This window comes from Antrostomus carolinensis, unplaced genomic scaffold (assembly GCF_000700745.2).
Source record: "Antrostomus carolinensis isolate BGI_N321 unplaced genomic scaffold, ASM70074v2 scaffold20321, whole genome shotgun sequence".
Classification (NCBI taxonomy): Eukaryota; Metazoa; Chordata; class Aves; order Caprimulgiformes; family Caprimulgidae; genus Antrostomus; species Antrostomus carolinensis.
The window spans coordinates 43334-63433 of record NW_010293805.1 but is presented as its reverse complement, the minus strand read 5'-3'; the positions used below and the strand labels follow the sequence as shown (position 1 = coordinate 63433).

The following is a 20100-nucleotide window of genomic DNA, read 5'->3' as shown; positions in this document are numbered from 1 at the left end:
CGCGGGAGCCGCGCCCCTGCGTGGGGCTGGGCCGGCGGGGCCTGTCGGGGAAGGCCCGTCCCCTCGCCCCCACCTTACAGAATTCCTCACAAAAAACTGCGTGGGCAGCAACTGAGCTCTCGAATTTCACCGAAACCCCTGAATTTCTGAGGGTTACCGGAGCCAGCTGGTGCTCCTGAGCCCAGCCCTTTCCCTTCCGAGCTGGGCGCCCCAGCACTGCTCTTTTTGTGGCAATTTCACCATTTTTCGGTCGGGGCCTGCAGGCCCTGAAGCTGCCGCAGCAGCAGCCCAGCTTTTGTCAGAGATGCAAATAAACCCTGGCAATTAGATACCGTTTTTCTGCTTTAATAAAGGACGCTCTGCGTTCAGCTGGGGAGGTGTTTTTTATGCACTGGATCGGTTTTATCTCAGATTAATGTGATTGAAATTAACTTCAACTGACTCTTGTTCTTGAGCTGTGTTCACCCCATAGTAAATTCAGTGGTGATTCTCTGTGCATAGTCCAGCATCACCAGCTACTTGGTTACAGAGAAATGTATTTTTAACTGCATGGCTGTGCTAGCTGTAATACCCAAGGATTGCTTTGGGAACATGTAATATAACATCAACTGTGACTTGAACTTGTATTTTAGTTTAAAATTACATCATATAGCTCACTTGAAACAATATATTCCATGTAAGTACCTTAATTTGTAGCTGTTTCAGAGAATACAGTTAAAGATGTATTAAAGAAAGAGAAATTGACATTTTCTTTAAATGCCTCCCTGCTTGTCAGTTTACTTAGTCTTTTTCCTTATTTAAAAGCAGCTTGAGGTGGTTGAAGGTTGAGCTGTTTATCTCAGTGTGAGGGACTACAAGGGGAAAATATTAGTTCCTTTGGACTTTATTTTCTTGTTAAAATACATGGAGTCAGCATGACTTACAGAATAATTGAGCAACTGAAGCAGAGGTGCTATCTTGTCTTGCAGGAACTAAGAGGAGAACAGCTAAAGTAGAACAGTCTTGCTGTTGGCAGAGTGTGTTAACTGAAAGCATGTTGGCTACCAAGCTGTCCCGGCCTCTCCTGAGCTTCTCTGTGAAAGCCTTGAATTTCAAGGATGGAGGAAGTGGCTTCAGGTGAGTAACCTGGTAGAGAAGAGGAGTGAGATCTTGAATAAAGCACACATTGAGGGCTCATGTGATTCCAGTGGGACAGTTATTTACAGAACCATAGGATGGCTGAGGTTGGAAGGAACCTCTGGAGGTCAGCTAATCTAACCCCCCTGCTCAAGCAGGGCCTTCTAGAGCTGGTTCCCCAGGACTGTGTCCGGATGGCTTTTGAGTATCTCCAAGGATGGAGACTCCACAGCCTGCCTGGGCAACCTGTCATTGAGCTGAGCACAGAGCAGATGGACTCTATATGCAGGGAGGGCTTGGCAGTATGGTATTTTTTTTTACACTCAGACAGTCATCTGCAGTCAAAAGGGGGTTGACTAGAACATTAATTCAGTGTCAAGCAAGGATTTATTCCTGAATATCAGCAAATAGGCCTTGCTGCAGTGCAAGAAACTGTCATATATTTCTGTGACTTGGTTAAAGAGGCAATCAATCATGTGAAATGAGAGAGAAAGTTGAGAGCGAAGGTTTGACTGAGAAATGGAGGTGGGCTGCGTAATGAAGCTTTTTTTTTTTCTAAACATGAACAGAAAATTGCATATCTAATTCTAACTCTTAGCTCTGAAAAAACCCCACTTTTCTGTTGGTATATGATGGGAACTCTACTAGTCCAAATTCAGAGCAAGCTGCTTGCTTTCACTGGCTTTGCTTTAGAGCGGGGTTCCCAAACAATGGTGTGTGCACTCCTAATTGTACATAAGCCGTTTAAAAGTGATTCATGGCCTGCGAAGCAAGAGCTGCCACCTCTGGTGTTGTTCTGCTGCTGTCGATAGTGATGTCCAGCACCATTACTGTCAAGGACGGCTTCTGTAACAGGGAGTTGTAGAGACCAAAGATAGCTAAGCTGTTAGAGATTTCCTATGCAAACAGGTATAGGCCTTTTATCTCCTATTTACTCCACACACACCAAGCTGCACTACCAGGAATCTGCTGTGGCCTTAGAAATACAAATTAATTCTTTATTAACTTGAGAAAAGAATTTTCAGCATATTATCTTTTTTTTTTTTTTCCCTTTTCCTTCTTCTTTTGTTTTGCTTACTGATATTTGTGCTTTGTGCGTCTTGTGCTCAGGGCAAAAATGTGTTGCATTTTTTTAAGTACTCAGAAGCTGCTAAACCTGAAATGGAAATCCAACGATTCATCTGAAAGGCAGCGCTGTCACTATACCAGTATCTTAGTGCATCGAGGTAGCATTTATATGCTTGACTCTGCAAGCTGAGGAGTGCCTTCTTTGGTGTAACTGAACAAAAGCAAATGCCTGGTTACAAGCACAGATTCAATTTGAGGACCATCTGTGCATTTTAAAAGTCTCGGTTGAGGTCTCTAGAATCCAGTCATGTGGAATGACAAGAATGGCTCATGGTACATCAGTGTGCTGTGTGAGGACTAACATCACATACGCATCGTAGCCGTTTCCTCTGATGGCATTCATGCTGATCAGCATCTATTTCATGCCCTTGCCTTCAGGTCAAAGTAGGCAGAATGTCAGGTAGTTATTCTCTCCAGGTTATTGTGAATCCAGTGCAGCAAATCAGTGCTCTGCAGTGAAATAACAGGACCAGACATGATGTTGAAAAATAAAAATCAAGTTCATGCAACTAAAAGAAACGTTACAAACACTTCTGGGCACTTTGAGACACACCAAGAAGCTTATTGTTGAGATAAAAGTTCCAAACCAGGATTGCAGGTCAGTGCTGTTAGCACAGACTTGGCCTGGGGACTGACCTTTGCAGCAATTAAATTGGCTGTACCTATTTCAAAAGCTGATTGGGCTTGTGACACTCAAAGTTAGAAAAAGAGCTGAACTGTTGCAAGAAGGTGAGTAGACACTGTTGCCTGAATATAAATCAGCTCCTTTTCCATCTGGTTCAAAACCTTTGCCCTAGCAGATCCCTTTTCTAGCCTTGTTTTCCCAAGATGCAGCTCAGAGGCCAGAGTGTCTGCAGATTGCTGTTCAGTGTTGCACAGGTCATCCTGGGAGTGCCTGTAAAGTCTGAGTGGGAGATAATTGTGAATGATTATACAAATTCACTTAGAAGACAGAAGAGCATTCTGGAAGATAAGGTCTGCTGAAGGATAGATGTTAAGAGAGGGGCCAGAGGGTAGATGAAGTAGAGCAAGTATCAAGGCCAGAAGGCTCTGGGGGGCAATGTCAGTGCCCAAAGCAAAAATGAAGAAGCTGATAGAATCCAGCGAGGCGTCTGGCAAGCAGGGGCTAGAGTCACTCTGGTGGTGTCTGGGCCCGGTTCTGATGAATGATGGTGAGACCTAAGACAGCATGATGCTTTTCTAAATAGAATCTCTGTCCATGGAAGGCATTGTTTCTTTGCTCTGGTCCGTCTTTGTGAACATGGTTTATCTTCCTGGGAGTCAGACATACTATGTGAAGGAGCTTCAGATCTGCATGGCAAGTATTGCTCAAAACCACAGTGTCTCTTAGCTTAAACAGTTGCAAAGAGGGGATATAAAATATAAGAGTATCTAATGGGTCAATACTGCTGAGGAAGAAGGGTCACCAGCACGACAGAAGGGTGGAGCTGTGTGTAAATGCAGTGAGATAGATCCAAGCAAATTCAGCCTTAGGCTGGGTATCAGAGGCAGTGCCACAGCAGAGTCCTTTAATCAGGCACATGAATAACTTCTCCTACCCCAGCTTTGTGCAGCTCTTAAGTGAGAGTGTTGTTGCTGTTGGAAATGAAAACACTGTACTGCCCATTTTGTGGGTGGAAGCTGCTCTGTGCCTCCAGACCAGGAGCTATTTTAGAATTCTTGGTAATATCCAGACAGCTTCTGCAGCTGGAAATAGCATCAAGGTCTTTTGAGAAACAAATGTTTCATACTGTAGGAAATACACAGGCTCAGACTAAGGAGAACTGTAGACTGGATTCTGGGTCTTCTCAAATGACAGTCTACATCATGTATATAGGCAACACTACATTCCTTTTCATGTGTATGCTGCAGCACCGGGGTATGGACAGAACATTCCATGCCTGATTGTTCTGTTGGTTGGTTTTGTTTTTTCTTTACAGGCCTGTGCAAAGATTTTGCTTCCCTCTCTTGTCCCCGTGTGCCAGCCGCTCTTATGCAAGTGAAGTCGATCAGGTGAGTGTGGTTGTGGTTGCCAGGAATCAGTTCTGCTGAGCTGGGATTTTAAAATCCCTGATGCCTGGTAACCAAATTCTTCTTTCCAGTTTGCCAGAAAGACTCGGAGCTGGACCGCTCCAACATACTCCACATTCTTTCCTAGCATAGAGCTTCCATTGACGTAGCACGGTACATGCTGCTAGGGGTGGAAATAATCAGACTCGTGGGTTTTTTCTGTTTTTGGAACTCACTCAGCAGATGAAATCTTCCACCTTAGAGTGGAGGGAACTTACATGACAAATTCCTAATAAAGCACTCTTTCTGGAATATGGCTGTGTAGAGAGGTAAATAAATCGGTGTGTCCTCACCTCCTGATCTGGAGAGTGGCCCTCTTCCCTAACAGCCCTCTCCTTGAAGGTGCTAGCTTGCCAGGAGCAGTGCCAGGCAAAAGGAAGGGGGATGTTTTGCCCTCATGCCTGTCTTGTGGCACAGAACTCAGCACGGTAGCAGTGCTAGAGCATGCACATCTTGCTCCATAACCCTGGGGCAGAGTCTCAGCGGAATTCAGATATGGCCCTTGCAACACTGCTGGGCTTCCAGTGTCACCCTGATCAGTCCCAGTGTATGCTGGGGAAAGCCAAATTTCTAGTTTGTTAAAAGAGATGAGTTGGAATGAATTGCAAGTAATTATTACCTAATCCCACCCACGGCAGCACCTTGCTGCATGTGCACTTGTTACTGCTGGGATGTCTGATACACCATGCAGTTTTTAACATGTCACTCAACTGCTGCCTCTCTTCGCATTAGAAGAAGGGGTTTGGAGAAGGAAGGAGGTATACTTCTATTTAAATTTTAATTTGGATAAGTAAGAAGACCAAAACCAAAGAAACAGACTGATGACCAGCCGGTCTTAATTTCAAATATTAAACCCACTTGTTTCTGCTTAGGCTTTTAGAACCCAGCACAAGAGGGTTTATCTGCAAGGGAGAGAAAGATGAGTGAGCAGGTTAAGTTAGGTTAAGAGCAGTAAGGTTAACCCTTATCCTTTCTTCAGTCAAGCTCTCTTCCCCATACCCTACGGCTGCCTGACACAGAAGAGAGGACTCCTGCCAGCTTTGAACATAGAGGAACAGTTCCTACTGAAGGGAAAACATATCTTGGGAACTGTTTGGTGTATTTTCAGGTTTCAAGATGGACTGCCAGAAAATAGTGGTTTACTTGGTCTCTTGCCCTTGGGAGCCTGTTGCCAGAGGTGCCAGACTTCTCTTTGTGTTGGGAGGACAGTGATCCTGCCTCACTGGAGTGAACTCGGTATGAAACCCTCGTTTCTTGTCTTCAGGAGGCACTGGGTGGCAGTAGCTGGCAGCGAGTGTAGAGAACGTCCCTGGAACGGACTGCTCTTGGGCAAGGACATGGTTTTGTTCTGTGCACTGCAAATCACTGATTTCAAATACTCAATTCCAGTGTGTTTTGTTGTGTTTTGTTTTGCAGATCGGCAGCAGAGCTGTGCTTATAACAGGTTGTGACTCAGGGTTTGGATTTGCCTTGGCCAAGCACCTGCATGCCAAAGGCTTCGTTGTTTACGCTGGCTGCCTGCAAAAGGTAAGGAAAACAAAAACTGTATTCTTCACCTCTGGCACGTGCACAGACATGTAGCAAATCCAGTCTTCCCTCTCCACTCTGCACAGCTTTCTGCCAAGGACAGGGAGGGTGGTTTGTAGCCCAAAGGGAAAGACGCGGGTTCTTGAATTTCATAGAGCATAACCTGGTCTATACCAGCACTAGGACTGAATGGTATCTAGGGAGGTTCTTATTTGAATCACAACACTGGTCTGTTCCATATCTGATGGACTGGAACTCCAAATCTAATTTTATAGACTTATCTGTAAGTAGAGTTTGGGATCAGGTTGAACATGAATCTTTTGCCCTGCTCTCAGACTATACATATTTACACAGGATTTATTTTGATTAGTTGTGACATACACCAAGCCATCAGTGATTTTATAGCGTGTGGTATGAGCATATTTTTCTATATTAATGAGTACAGCCATGCCTCAGTGTGTATTGAGGGTCTCCTGAAATTGCTGTGAAGGTGATAGAGTTCCACTAGTGCAAAAGAGAGCAGAATCAGGCCATAGATGGCTTAGTGATGTAGACTTGATGCTCTTCAGGAGCACTCTGTATGGCAGTCAGAGATGCTTGGTCATGGAGAAGAGGAGAGAGCTTTAGCGTCTCTCTCCTTATCAAGCATTGCACTTTTTCACTGCATGGCCATTTTCCAACAGAAACGAGCTTACTCCTTGGGATATCCTGGGGTGGGTCAGTTATTTTGATCCTAATCTTTTAGCTCACTCATCACTATCAATGTATCTTGAATAGTTGTATTATTTAAAGAGAATTTGACAGATTTTTTTTATGTTATCAGTACTCTTTATGCTGTTAATTTTTCCATTATTACTAAGTTTTGCTTAAATGGTTAGTGTCTTTCTGCCACATTTTTTCAAAAGAAGTTTGTGTTTCGATTGCTCTGTCTGCTGTGGTGTCTCAGTTTGGATCAAGGGTTTGTTCGTTAACCTGGGCTCCCTCTACAGGCTTCACAGCAGAACAAGACGTTTCTCATAAACTGCTGCTTTTCGAAAGGTGTCAGAAGAGAGAGGGTAAATGAGTACTTTTTTGACAGAAGTTTCTACTCAGCTTTTGTAACTGAAGATCAACATTAGAGAATATAAAAACGTTGCAGATTTAAAAACCGCTGTATAGAATAATAGCCTGCCTCTATGTTGACAGGAACCAAAAATTTCAGAGCTGCAAAGTTACTTCTGGGTTTCACTTCCTCTGTTTGAGCTGCCAGAAAGACCTGATTTTCAGTGAGCATATCTTTAACTGTCACTAAAACCTCCCTTCCATTTTGGTGTCTTCAGTACTCATTCTACTGAATGCATGCTAGTGGAAAATCTTGGCCTCTGACAATTTTAGCATAAGCTGACATGCAGCAGCATGACAGAACTCTTTTAGGCTTTGATCAATATTTATTTCCTCACCAAAAATCAGCAAAAAGCTTTGCTGAATCACTGTGTAATTAGGTATTGCTCTTTAGCTGGACTCACATCCCATGTTCCAAAAGCTGTTTGACTATGGCAAGACTGGTAACAGCAGTTGTCATCAGAAAAACACTGTAAAATGCCAAAGCTTCTCAGTTAACAGGTTGTCCTCCTGTGTGTCTTTAGGCCGTATACTTTATATAGAACTGCTCTGTAGAACTAAAACAACCCCAGGAGGTTGAGCTGATTTCTCATTGTGGCCCAGGTTTCACTAGCAAAACCATAAGCAGAACTGGGATCAGAGTGTAATTATTGCTGGTGCTGACTTTAGGGACAGAAAAAGCCTGGTGTCTTTTTAGATGCTAGGTAGAATTAGAGGTAGAAATAAGTAGCTTGGGTGTATTTGACCTAGTCCTGACAGAGAGGGAGTGACTATGAAACTGCAGTGTTATTTGCATGGGACTGTTTTTTACAGCACACCTGCACATCAGAGGCATACTCTGGCTTGGGGAGCCGTCATGTCCTCAGGGTATGCTCTGTTCTTAGGAGCATCACGTCTTTATTGCAGATTCAAAGTGTGTGCAGTGCTGACTCTTCATCAGGAAGGGTTTCCTAGAGTGGCCAGATCCTGAGCACTTGACTGTATTTTTACTGAAGGAAACCTGAGAGAGATGTTTAGAGTCACAGCTGAGGGGATCCCAAGGATGGATCTGTGCTAACAGTGTGCTATTTCACACACACAGTTTCTTCCTAACCTTTTCACTGCCTAATGTATTAACGTGAGAGTTGTGTTGATGCTTCATTGCCAAAAGACAGTGGTAGATAGACTGGATCCGATGAATGATCATGCTGCGGCTGTCTTATTTTTTTCCTCTTTGGTTAATAGCTGGAGGAGCCAGCTGACCCAAGATGAAGAAGGTATTTTTCCATCAGTATTTGTTACCAGTGGACATATGTGATGTTTGTCACAGCTGTTGGGGGTGTGGTGGAACCCCTGTTTGCTTTGTTTTGTGTGCTCAGGCCTGTTGAGGCTTGCAGGAGGATGAGAAGGCAGAGATTATCTGAGCAAACCAGCATGTAGACCAGTTACTGTAGGGCTCAACAAGAGCTCAGAGCCACAGGGTGTTATGTACCTCTCAAAGACACAATGGTAACGATACAAGCTGAAGCCCATGGGCCCCAGAGGGCAACCACTGAAAGAGGAAGATGAGGCAGCAGTGTGCTTTTTCAGTATGCAAGAGCTAGGTCCTCTTGCCATGGGGACAGCAGACCCTGGGGCTGACAGCAGAGATGGGCTGGTCTCTTGATGCAGCATGAGAAGGTCTTGCCACTGCTGCGTATGGGTCTGAAGGTTGTGGGACAGGCTGTGTCCCGTGCCAGGAGAGCATGGCACAATCACAGAGTGCCTGACTAAAACACCACCCATCTGCCCTTTCTGAAGAGCCAAGGGGATGGTCCTGTGGGTCTGGGTTAATGCCCAGAGTCCAACTCTTGGCCAGGATCCCAGCCCCAAGGGTCCCTGTCCAAGCACCCAGCTGTGTGTGGGTGGGAGGGCAGGAGGGGTGTTGGCTTGCTGAGCCAATCCTGTAAGGGAGGAAGAGGAGGACACTGTGAAGGTCCCAGTAGAGCTTAGGAGGCCTCTGAGTCTGGTATGTTGCTGTGGCCTAGAGATTTTGTAGCACCCTGAAGACCTGGCATCAGGGAAAGAATCACCTTGGCCTTATTGTTGTTGTTCTTCCCTTTAGCCATACCTGCTGTTTCCAAGGCTCTTGCATGCTTGCATCTGCCGGTGCCCTGTTGGCATTCCCACGTGCGCCACTTGTGTGCTTCTCACTGCTTTGCCACACACACTGGCTTTGGCACCACAGTGCTTTTGAGTGAGCAGCAAACTTAGCACAAAACTCTATTTTTAGTCACCGTAAAAACAAACAGCACTAAGCTTGCATGGGACTTTCAGCTGCTCCGTTTTGTATGCAATGTGCTTCCGTGTGAAGAGAGTCCAGTAGATGCCTCCTCTGAAGGACAAACACTAACTGCTATTAACAGTCTGCGATGGAATAAGGACAGGTGGAAGAGCAGACAGAGGAGACGTCAGGTGCTTAAGTTACTGAGCTGTCTGTGAGCACAGTGGATAAGCCCAGGAATGAGAGGAGCCAGGAGAAGGTTTTTTGGAAGACAGGTGGCACAGGGATAGGGGGGTATATGGCCATGCTTGTGTGGTATCTAAAGCGTGGTGTCTGAAGGGAGCTCTCAGTTGGGGGGGGGGGCAAATGGGCAGCCTGGGTTCAGACTGCAGAGATGAGCACTGTCTCATTGACAGCTGACTGCTGGCAGCCTCTGACAGGGAGTGTCTGTGACTCGAGGTGTTTAGAATGACCTAATGTCATTCAGCAGTCAGGAGCCAGCCCTGCCATGAAGAGCTGAGCTATCTATCCAGAAAAGCCTCATCTATTACACCTGCCTTATAAAAGCTCAGGAGTGAAGATCACTCCAGTGCTCGCCTGCTGATGCCTGTGAGTGGGGCTACCTGGAGGGTTGAGTGGTGGGGGAAGAAGAGCTGAGCAGCCATGACATGATCCTGTGGGACACAGTCCATGTCCAGGCTGTTAATGAGGGGTAAAAAAAACTTCTAGTGAGGGATGATATTGAGGGGAGTTTCTTACAGTAAAGGCAGGGGTGTTTCCAAAAAGTGATTATTTACAGAGGAAGACCTCACTATCCTCTACAAAAATACCCTGGAGTGTCCAGCACAGTCCAGTAGCTTATAACCATGGGAATGATTTAGGAGTAGTCCCAAACTCCTATTAATATCCCATGTCTTTGTCCTGGAAGCACCACAGCCAGGCTTCACCACTGTGAAGGAGCTAGCTCTGGGCATGGCAGCCTTGTTGCTATGAGTGTCTGGCCCGTGCAGAAGGTATCTGTCATACATAGCTGGGCTGAGTGGATATGTGTATACTGGGGGAGTCTATTGGTCTGAGCTGAGAAAAAAGGAGTGGAGATGGGAAATGGGAGTGAGACAAAACTCATGGGGGGAGGCAGAGAAGAGAGCAAGAAACTGGGAAAGACACTGGGGGGAATTGTTAGCAGGCAAGGTGGCCAGGTGCTTGATGATCAGACCCCGTAGGAGTCCGTTGGAGACAGTAGGTAGGTGTCTGGGCAGTGAGAGCTGTGTGTGTAGATCAGCTGGAGGGAGAGAGCAGTAGGTAGGCAGTCCTTCTCCTAGGACTGTTGCTCCCAGAGCTGGCAACGTGAGTGAGAAGCATGTGCAATGTACATGCACAGCCACTCACTGGCTATTCTACCCCATACCCCAGCCAAGCTGCCTGCTGTGCCCCATATGTGAGCCAGAGTGTGGACAGCACCACATTCCCACCACTGTGGCAGCGGGGCATAGCCTGATCTCAGGAGCTTGTACTGAGCAGGAGTTGCCTTGCTGGGGCAGATCCAGCTCTGGCTGCTTTCTTGGTGGTTGAAGCAGTTTGTACCCGCTGACTCGGTGGCAGGGCTCATGGTCAGATGGAAATGCTTGAGGAATGATGTTCTGCAGGAGCAGTCTTGTCTGTTCCCCTTCCTTTTAGAGCTGCAGGACTGTCCTGATTATTCTGTGACTGCCCTGTGCACTCTCTTTTGCTTGATTTGATGCTATGCATTTGATATTCTACACAAGCTCTTTGTCCAGATGCAAACCAGCACTTCCTTCCCCTCTAGGACAAGGGAGAGGGTGGCTCCAAGGATCTGGACAACATGAACAGTGATCGAATGAGAACTGTCCAGCTCAACGTCTGTGACAGCAAAGAAGTGGACCGAGCAGTGGAGCATGTGAACAGCAGCCTGGAGGACCCAGAGAAAGGTAGGTGCTTGCAATGGGCTCTAAGGTCCCATAGGTGGCAGGAGCTCCCTCAGCTGGGCTCTGAGCATTTTCAGGCATAGTTCAAAAGCTGGGCACATGATTGAAGGGCACAAAGCTTTGGGGAGCAGGAGTGCAGGACAAATGACCTGTTTAAATGTTGTGCCATGTCAGAAAGCAGCTTCCCACTTAAGACAACATCTACAAAGAGAACTGTTTTTTTCTCCAGTAGCTCCTATAGGGACTTTAGCAGAATCAGGGTGGTGTTCAGGGCCCTGGGATTGGTGCTTTACCCCTATGACTTGAAGTTTATTGTACTTGCTTTACATTGTAAAATCTGACCAGTGCCCAAAGGTTGGAGGTTAGCAATGGAAATGTCTCCCCCAGACTTCCAAAGGCAAAGGAAATGGAGATGTTTTCTGAAGGATTTCCCATTAAACCAGCTGAGGATCATTAATGCTGTTGCAGTATTACCATGTATTACACATTTCAGAGTTCAGGTGGTAGCTGCAACTGACTTTCTTAGCCTACCTACCTCATTCTGCTGAGGTGATGACAGCAAATTCTGCTCTACTACTGTGAAAATCCCACTTGCTCATGCGTTCCTGGAACCTTTCCACCCTTTGGAGAACTACATTTTTCCCTTGAAGAACATCCACACTTCAACCCATGTCTGTTTCCTGTGCAATTAGAATATTGTATGAAGTAAGTTCATTTTATTCCAAATTCCTTTTAAATCTGTCTTTCATCACCAAATGAGTTGGTAGCTTTGGTTGTTGCCATCTTGGTTGCAGCAGAGTAAGAGAGATGCTGTGGCATGTGTGCCCACCCATGTCCACCCATGCCCACATCCCTCTTCCCAGCATTGCAGACATTCTAGTTCTTATGGTGACACAAGGGATTTTACTTTGACAGACTTACTCCTTTGTTTCTTACAAGGTCTTTCCTCTTATTACTATTTGCATTTAGAGACTGTATTTTGCTTCTTTTAAGGGATCACAACAGATTAAAAGAGAAAGGCAAGAACAGCTTAGACAAGGCTGAAGTTCTCTGCTGGCTCAGAACTTCCCAGGATCCAGCCTTATTCACAGCACTTTGTGGCTGTAGTGTTGGGCAGTACAGTCACATTCTGGTTGTGGTTATATTTCCTCAGAAGACCGAGGTTCGCTCTGGGCTCTCTTCTGTCTGGTTTTCATCGTTACAGTCTTAATGAAAAGCTCTGTTGTGTGGTTCCATAATCTATTAGCAAGGCCTTTTCCAAGGTGCCCTCGGTATTGTCCCAGAGGGAAAGCTTTCTGCTTGATTTTGTCTTCCAGGGCTCTGGGGGCTGGTTAACAATGCTGGGATCTCCACATTTGGGGAAGTAGAGTTCACAAGCATGGACACCTACATGGAGGTAGCTGAAGTGAATCTGTGGGGGACTGTGCGAACCACCAAGGCTTTCCTCCCGCTCATCCGAAGGTCAAAGGGTGAGTGATCTCCTCGGACTGGCACTCCCTGGAGCAGGTCCCCTGTCCTGCCCTGGGTCTCGCTGTGTTAGAGGCCAAAAGGTCTATTAAGCTTCTCTTTGCACCGCTGGCCACATACATACCTTTAGAGACAGAATGTGACCCACAGCATATACACAAGTGACATTTCCTAACCCCTCTGAGTCACACAGCAAGGCAGCAGCCCTGAAAACCAGCAATCATTTCTCTTTCCCATCTGTGCTGCCTTCTCCTGCAACATCCCACATAAGATCTAATCCATCATACTTTCTTTGACCTGTTCAGAGGCTGTAGGTCACCATAAATTCCAGTGCCTTGAGCAGTCATTCCCTCTATACAGAAACCAGCTGTGCCAGTGCAGGCAGGGTGGGCAGGAGCAGTGCACTGTGATGTGCCTCTTGCAGGGAAGTTGTCAGCTGTGTGCTGCGTTACTTTGAGAGCTGTAATGTATGAGAGGTGGAGTTTGTACAGGAAAGAAGCACAGACCTGGAGCTCTCATGGTCTTGGCATAAAGGAGCAAAAGCTTTTCTGTACTGGGACCAACTACCTGACTAAATGAGAATATTTTTTACTCTTGAGGCATCCACAGACATTAACAATGTGCATTTCGCAGTCGTGTGCTGCAGACCTGGGCTGTATGTGGCCCAGGGAGCATTTCTTACACCATGGAAGGGCACCCACTTCTGTGGTCAAAACTTTTCTTTCTAACCCAAGTCAGCAGTGAGCATTGATAGCAAGCACAGAGAACTGCAACCTTTGATTAGACAGCAACATCCACAATCTCCTACCAGCAGTCTCTCCATCCCAAATAGATGGCTTCTGGAGAGGAAAAGGGCCCCAGCTCTGTGCCGGGAGCCACAATCCAGCCATCACACAGAAAAGGGTGCAGTGAACTTAAACTGCTCTGCCCGTTTGAGGTGCAGGAGCAATGCATGCCCTTTGAAGAGGCAGAGCTGTAAGGCACCATTGGGCTTCTAGATTTTGTGCCTTTGCCCTGCAAATAAAGAAGCTCAGCCTTAGTGCCAGAGGCTTTCTCTGCTGCAGCTTCCTGTTGTTTGCACTCAGCCCTGATTGCTGCTGAGCAATCCTCTTTCTCACCATGCAGGTTCTGTCCAGCCTCTTCTGTGTTCCCTGTAGCACTGAGCTTTGCCTTGTCACTGTGTGCTGTGCCCTCAGGTATGACAGCCAAGGAACACAAGCAATAGGCTTGTTCTCCTGCCTGAAGGCCATTGCACAGGACAGCAATGCTCAGAGAGAGCCACCAGCAGGTCTGCCAGGCGGCATTTAGGGATGTAGGTTCAGGAATCTGCTGGGTTGTACGTGTTGGGCATCTGCTCTGATGAGGTACCACAGCTCAGCTGTGCTTTGCCTGGCCTCTGCCTAGGTCGTGTGGTGAACATCAGCAGCATGATGGGTCGGATGGGCAGTCCTGCCCGGTCACCATACTGCATCACCAAGTTTGGTGTGGAAGCCTTCTCCGACTGCCTGCGGTACGAAATGCAGCCCCAGGGGGTGATGGTCAGCATCGTGGAGCCTGGAAACTTCATAGCTGCCACCAACCTGTACAGCCCCGAGCGAATCAAAGCTATAGCCGACAAAATGTGGGACGAGCTCCCTGAGATAGTGCGCAAAGACTACGGCAGGAAGTACTTCGATGAGCAGGTCAGCAAGATGGAGACGTACTGCAACAGCGGCTCGACAGACACCTCGCCCGTCATCGAGAGCGTCGCCCACGCGCTCACCTCCACCACCCCCTACACGCGCTACCACCCCATGGATTACTACTGGTGGCTGCGCATGCAGATCATGACCCACATGCCTGCTGCCATTTCAGATCGACTCTATGTCTATTGAGGCCTCACACTCCTAGGCTACCCAGGTGGGAAATTTGTTTTAAAGAGAGCTTTGTACACACTTCCCATTAGTCATTTTTAAATTTCTCTAACCTCATTTCAGAGTACTGTATTTTAGTTCTAAAGGGTTCATTTAAACATCTGACATAACCTGAAGGGCAGTAATTTGCAAGGGATGCTTCATAGGCAGGAATACGTTATGTTTGTGCAGGGACATTGATTCTTTGCTATTTATTTCATGCAATCATTTTTTTTTTTCCCCAGCCTCAAGTATCAACTTAAAATCATTATTTAAACTGCTCTTGCTCTAAAGTGTTTTCAGAATAATTTCTGCTGATGGCTGAACACATTCTTCACAATTCCTGCCTAGGAAGCAGCCTTCACACCGTAAAGCAGAGGCCCTCCATGTAACGGCAAACAGCTGCCTCCCCATGACAAAGAGTGTCCAACAGACTTTTCCAGGCCTGGTCACAGTAGCCCAGAGCAGAGCAGAAACTTCTTTAATTTGGGCATCAGAACTCAAAATGCTTGAGGTGTTGAAACTGAGCAACTGACCCTCTCCCTTTCTCTTAAAATTATATTGATGAAACCTTAGAGAAAAGGAAGCAGTCCTCTTTTCCTGCATGCTTTCTTGCAGTTCGACAATCCAGGGACTCAGTCCTGCAGATCTTTCCCACAGAAGTTTCTTACTCTTATGAGCATTCCCATGAGTGCGAGCAGCTTTACGCACAGGACTTCAGGCATCAGGATTGGCCTGTAGTGACATTTGTCTTCTCTTCAACAGTAATTGAACATGAACTCCAGACTTAGTTTGGAGGAGGGTTTCACTCCAGCCCCTATAATTTGTGAGGATCACCGCTGAGCAGAGGGAAGCAGAGAGGGTTATAGTCACATCAGTGAACGCCGTTCTTACCAGGGACCTCAGAGTCCCACCCAAGTATTGGTACAGCACCCTGCACAGAGGGGCCTTACCCCTGGCTGGGGCCTCCAGGCACTATTGCAGTGCGGGTGTTGGTAACAATAGTAACTTTCATTGAAGGAGTCACTGAGCTGAAATACATCTAACATGATATAAATCTAACAGAATGTCCATAACAATAAAGTTAACATTAAGAACAGTTTAATTTCCATGGTGGTTGTTTACATGCCTCAGAAACGTTTGTTTTGTACTGTAAGAAAAGAAAAAAAAAAGATAAAAAATCCTTTCATGGGAAAATTTGGAAATAATTACTTTTTTAAGCTTGAAAGGCAAGAAACAAACAAGTTTGTTATCATCACATTGTTATCAAAGTTAAAGAGAAGGGATCTCACGTGCTGTAGTAACGTACCGTGATATGATCAAACTCTTTTGGCTTAATAAATGTATACATGAATGGTAACAAAATTTGGAGGCTCCCACTCTTTATTTTTTAATACTTCAGGTGAAGAGCTCATATTTGTTAGTGGTGTTTTCTTTAGTTTGGTGAGGTTCATGCCCGTTATGCATACACGCTGCGTTCAGAGGCTGATTTGCAGTCTGAGTCTTGCATGTCTGTGTTGGGTAGTGCAAGACTTGTACAGGAGTAGCAGATGTGTCCGGCATCTCGTGACAGGTCTGCCTAACTCCTGGACTCTGTGTATTCACAGCTCTTAAATCTACATCCGTACTGGACTCCCACAGATTACAAAGGATTATTATGGATTATTCCCAGGGAGCAGGAAGAGACTGGGCTCTGAAGAGGGGAGGGAGGTGGCAGTGATTCAGCAGGGCAAGCACACGGCAGGTCACTGACAGACTCAAAATAAAATCCTGAGAGACTTGCTGGCTTCGTGATCTTCTCCAGAGTCCTAGCAGTGGTGCATCCTGTGGTGCAGGGAGGAGTATCGCCTCATATTCCAATAAGTGGACTTGTCTCTGGGACAAAATGTGAGCGTGAACCACAAGAGACCCAGCAGGCACAGGGACTAACTTGTGACACAGAGCAGAACACCTGGATAACAATGTTTGCTGCAGATGAGACAGCAGGAAGAGAAAAGCCTTTACAAGTCAAGTTCTTGTAGCTTAAAAATTTAGCCCTGAGATGCTAAGTAACACAAAAAAAATCATGTAATTCTGCTTGGGATACAAGGTTCCAATTTTACATGTACTGCTGGGTTTTGCATACTCATTGGGGTGAGATATGGGAAAGACTGAGCGTGCAGCTGAGTTATCTCAGTGTAGCTCAGAGACCCCTGGGAGCAAATGAGGCAGATATTTAACTGCCACATTCGTTCCCAGCCAGAAAGATAGAGCCAAACGGTGATGCCTGTGCTCACGTCTGCACGGCATCTCTTCTGGAGGCTTCTCAGCCCTTTCATGTGAGGTGCCCATGGGGAGCTCTGGAGCTGTGCCACGGCTCCAGGGCTGGAGAAGATGTGGCAGTACCACTGCTCTGCAGCATGATTCACAGGGGACTGTGTGTGGCCACATACGATGAGGAGGCAATGGCCAGGATGCTCCTGTGCACCACAGCTGTTCCTAGGTTTTTGTGTGAGTTTTCCTGATGCTGGAGGAATTCAGTAGCTAATTTGTGGTCAGGAGGTCAGCGAGCTGGTTAGTTTTCCTGCTGGCACCTTGGCAGTCTCACAGGTACAGGGTTTGCCCTGAGAAGTGCATTAAAAGCTAATCCCCCCCTGGTTTTGCATGACTGTCCTTGCAACTCGGTGCATTCCAGGTCCTGTCTGCACGGTGCCAACGCAGATCCTGGAGTAGCTTCAGCTCATCAAGTTTATTTGAAAAATAAAAACAAAAGCATAGCAAAAGAGGACTTTTCTGGGCACCTGGTCCTCTGCACTCCCAGAGCTGCCCTCGGTGGGAGCTTCTGCCCTCTCGGGAGGAGCTGGGGAGCTTGGAGAGGTCAGTTTGCAGGGCTGCCCACCCCTGAGTTCTAGTCTTGACCCAGCTGCATGGAGAGAGGGCTCTCTTTTCCCAAATTTCTTGCCAGGCAATGACATGACAGATCTCACCATGCAGCATTCCCTGAGCAACCTGGAGTTAAAAGTAACTTTCCTTGGTGTGGTGGGAGGCAGCAGAGATGGGGTACTTTTAACTACAGCTGTTACATCTTGTTCTGATCCTTAATGAGGAAATCATGAAGTCCTACCCACGTCAGAACTTTCTGCTCCTAGTGATGAGGGTGGTGAATGCTGCTTTTGAGTGACCCTTTATTTCCACATTATTTGGATGAAGTGCAGGGATTTCCCAGTTAAACAGAAAATTGTCTGACAGCCAGAGGTCGCACAGCTTCGGGAGAGCTGGTCCCAGGCTGGTGCCTCAGCTCCTGTGTCCCAGCAGAAGTCTGGCCCAGGCTGGCCCCTGGGTGAGTCTGGCTGAGACATGGTCCTGGGCTGGCAGTTCGGAAACAGGACTGCTGTGGCTACAGAGAAGGGGAAGGGGCTGCTGCTGTTCAGGTGGTGCTAAAACAGCTGAGCGCAGCGTGCCTGCCCCAACTGAATGAAATATAAGAATTAAATAGATACTGAATTAAATACACGAGTGGCTCAGTGCTCAGCCACAAAGTCAAACCTCTGTCTGTACTGAGCTTGGACTGAAGCCAAGGGGCCTTGCTCTGAACTGCATGTGCAGCTGCTGGCACTTTGGGGACTATGGCTTTGAAAAGAAAGTAACTTCCCAGCAAACAAGCAGGGAACTATATGCATAACTCACAGAAGATCTGATGCCACCTCCCTGGGGAGATGCTGCTCAGAGACACAGCACCAGTTTCTCTTTCCTCTTTCCCAACAGCGGCACAGGGCTTGCCATGCAGCTTTGGGGTGATGGAGGCTTAAACTGGTGCTTCCCCGTGCGAGATGAAGCACCAGCCTGGCACCACCAAAGCAGCGAGCAGTGAGTTCTTCCTCACCATGTGTGAGTGTGAGAAGGAGGAGATGCCAAGGCTGGGAGCAGGGCAGCAGCTCAGCAGCCTGTGCACCCGTCACACGGATGGCAGGTAGCACTGGCTGTGCCACCCCCTGCTTGTCACCGCCCATCACCTGGGCATCACAACCCTCATGGGCTGGTGGGTCAAAGGGATGCTGTGAACGTGCCCTAATTTTGTCAGCCAGCTGGGCAGTGCAGGTTGCGGTAGCTGGACAGACTGACTGCCTGGAGCAGCCTCACCATCACCCCTGGCCAGCAGAGCAGTGAGGGTGGCGATGGCAAACGTGGGGTTCCCAGCTTGGCCAGTGTTGCTGGGGACTTCCACCCATGACCATGCAGAGAGGGACATGCAGGGGCACAGATGCCATTCTGCAGCTCCCCTGCAACTGGTGAGGGGCAGGCAGAGGTAGTCGTCTACCACCTTCTACCTTCCAAAGGGCCCCAGGACTTCAGGACTCCCTGGAAAACTGCAGATCAGGCTGCTCTGCTCCCGTAGCCAGAAGGCAGCTCAGTGCGCTCTGCGGGAAGCGGAGGGGCGAGGAGGCTGGCTAAGATGTAGGTTGCTATCTTAAAATAATTTTTGCTAACACAGTGTTTTGTTTGCTACTGAGTGTGGTTATTCGAAGGTGCCTTTTTATGAGCATCTGTCCCTGATCACAAATTCGTCTCCCTGTTTTTCTGGGGCTTTACCACCATAACAAACTGGAAGAGGGACTGGACCTGGCTGCAGGTTCCCCCAGCCATCGTCTCCCCTCCCTTCCCTCGCACAGGGTTGTGTAACTATTTGTGTGATGTGGAACAGCTTTAGCAGAAAAGCTTGGGAGATCTGTCCTCACCCCTCACATGAGTCCTGGGGTAACAGAGCTCTCCTGATATGGGGGTGCTCTGCTTTCACAGCCATGGGGCAAGCAGGTTGTCCCATTCACAAACCATTTGGGATCAGACTGTGGTGCTGAGGAATGGTGCCCTGGGAACCACAGCCTCACTGCAGCCACCCCAGCCTTGTGCAGCCCTGGGCTGGGACTTTGACCTGTCCTCCCTTTGCATTTCTGACAAGCTTCAACATGCTGGTCCCGGGGGCATTTGCTCCCCTCACTACTTACCTCTCCACCACATATGGAGCTAGGCACTGACAAGGGATCGTACCTTTCCTGAGGGAAAAGAGGACATAGACGACCATAATTCCCCTCCTGGGCTTGCACCGGTATTCATCCTTGAGCTCACCCTTTATTTTCCAGTCAGAATGCAAGTTGGGAGGTAACAGGAGCCTGCTCTCCCCCTCCCTGAACACCCATACACCAAACCCCCAAAAAGCTCCTTGCTGGAGCCAGGGGTGAAAGTGTAGATGTTCCCATCATCATTTCTCCCTCCGCTGTGAATGTCAGAGCAGCAGTGTAAAAATGTGGTAATATCCAGAGCGCTTTGCCTGGAGCAGAATGGACCATAAATCTTGCAAGATAACATGTTGCCACAAAGACTTCCAGACAGTTTTTCAGGCCTTAGGAGTCTGAATGCGGCTGGTGCATCTGAACCAGCCCACCCAGGGCTGGGCATTGCTAGTGCAGAAAGCAGCAGGTTTCTGTTGTACCCATGAACAGAGGGTATTTGCTGCTACTCCTGTCATAACATCTTGGAGTTACTGTGGGAAACCTTACCAGGATCCAGTCTACAACACGGTGAAATTGGGGTATTTGTTGTCATGAGACTGAAAGTATAACTGGTCTGAAGGAGG

At 47.4% G+C, this 20100-nt stretch overlaps 1 protein-coding gene across 1 annotated transcript; it reads left to right on the top strand.

The window, feature by feature from the left end:
- Nucleotides 1-986: 986 nt before the first annotated feature.
- On the top strand, nt 987-15099 carry BDH1 (3-hydroxybutyrate dehydrogenase 1). Its single transcript, XM_010177437.1, has 6 exons — nt 987-1116; nt 4185-4257; nt 5731-5841; nt 10992-11133; nt 12447-12599; nt 14002-15099. The coding sequence occupies exons 1-6, from the start codon at nt 1034-1036 to the stop codon at nt 14469-14471; spliced, it is 1032 nt and encodes a 343-aa protein (XP_010175739.1). The 5' UTR covers nt 987-1033; the 3' UTR covers nt 14472-15099.
- The last annotated feature ends 5001 nt before the right edge of the window (nt 15100-20100 follow it).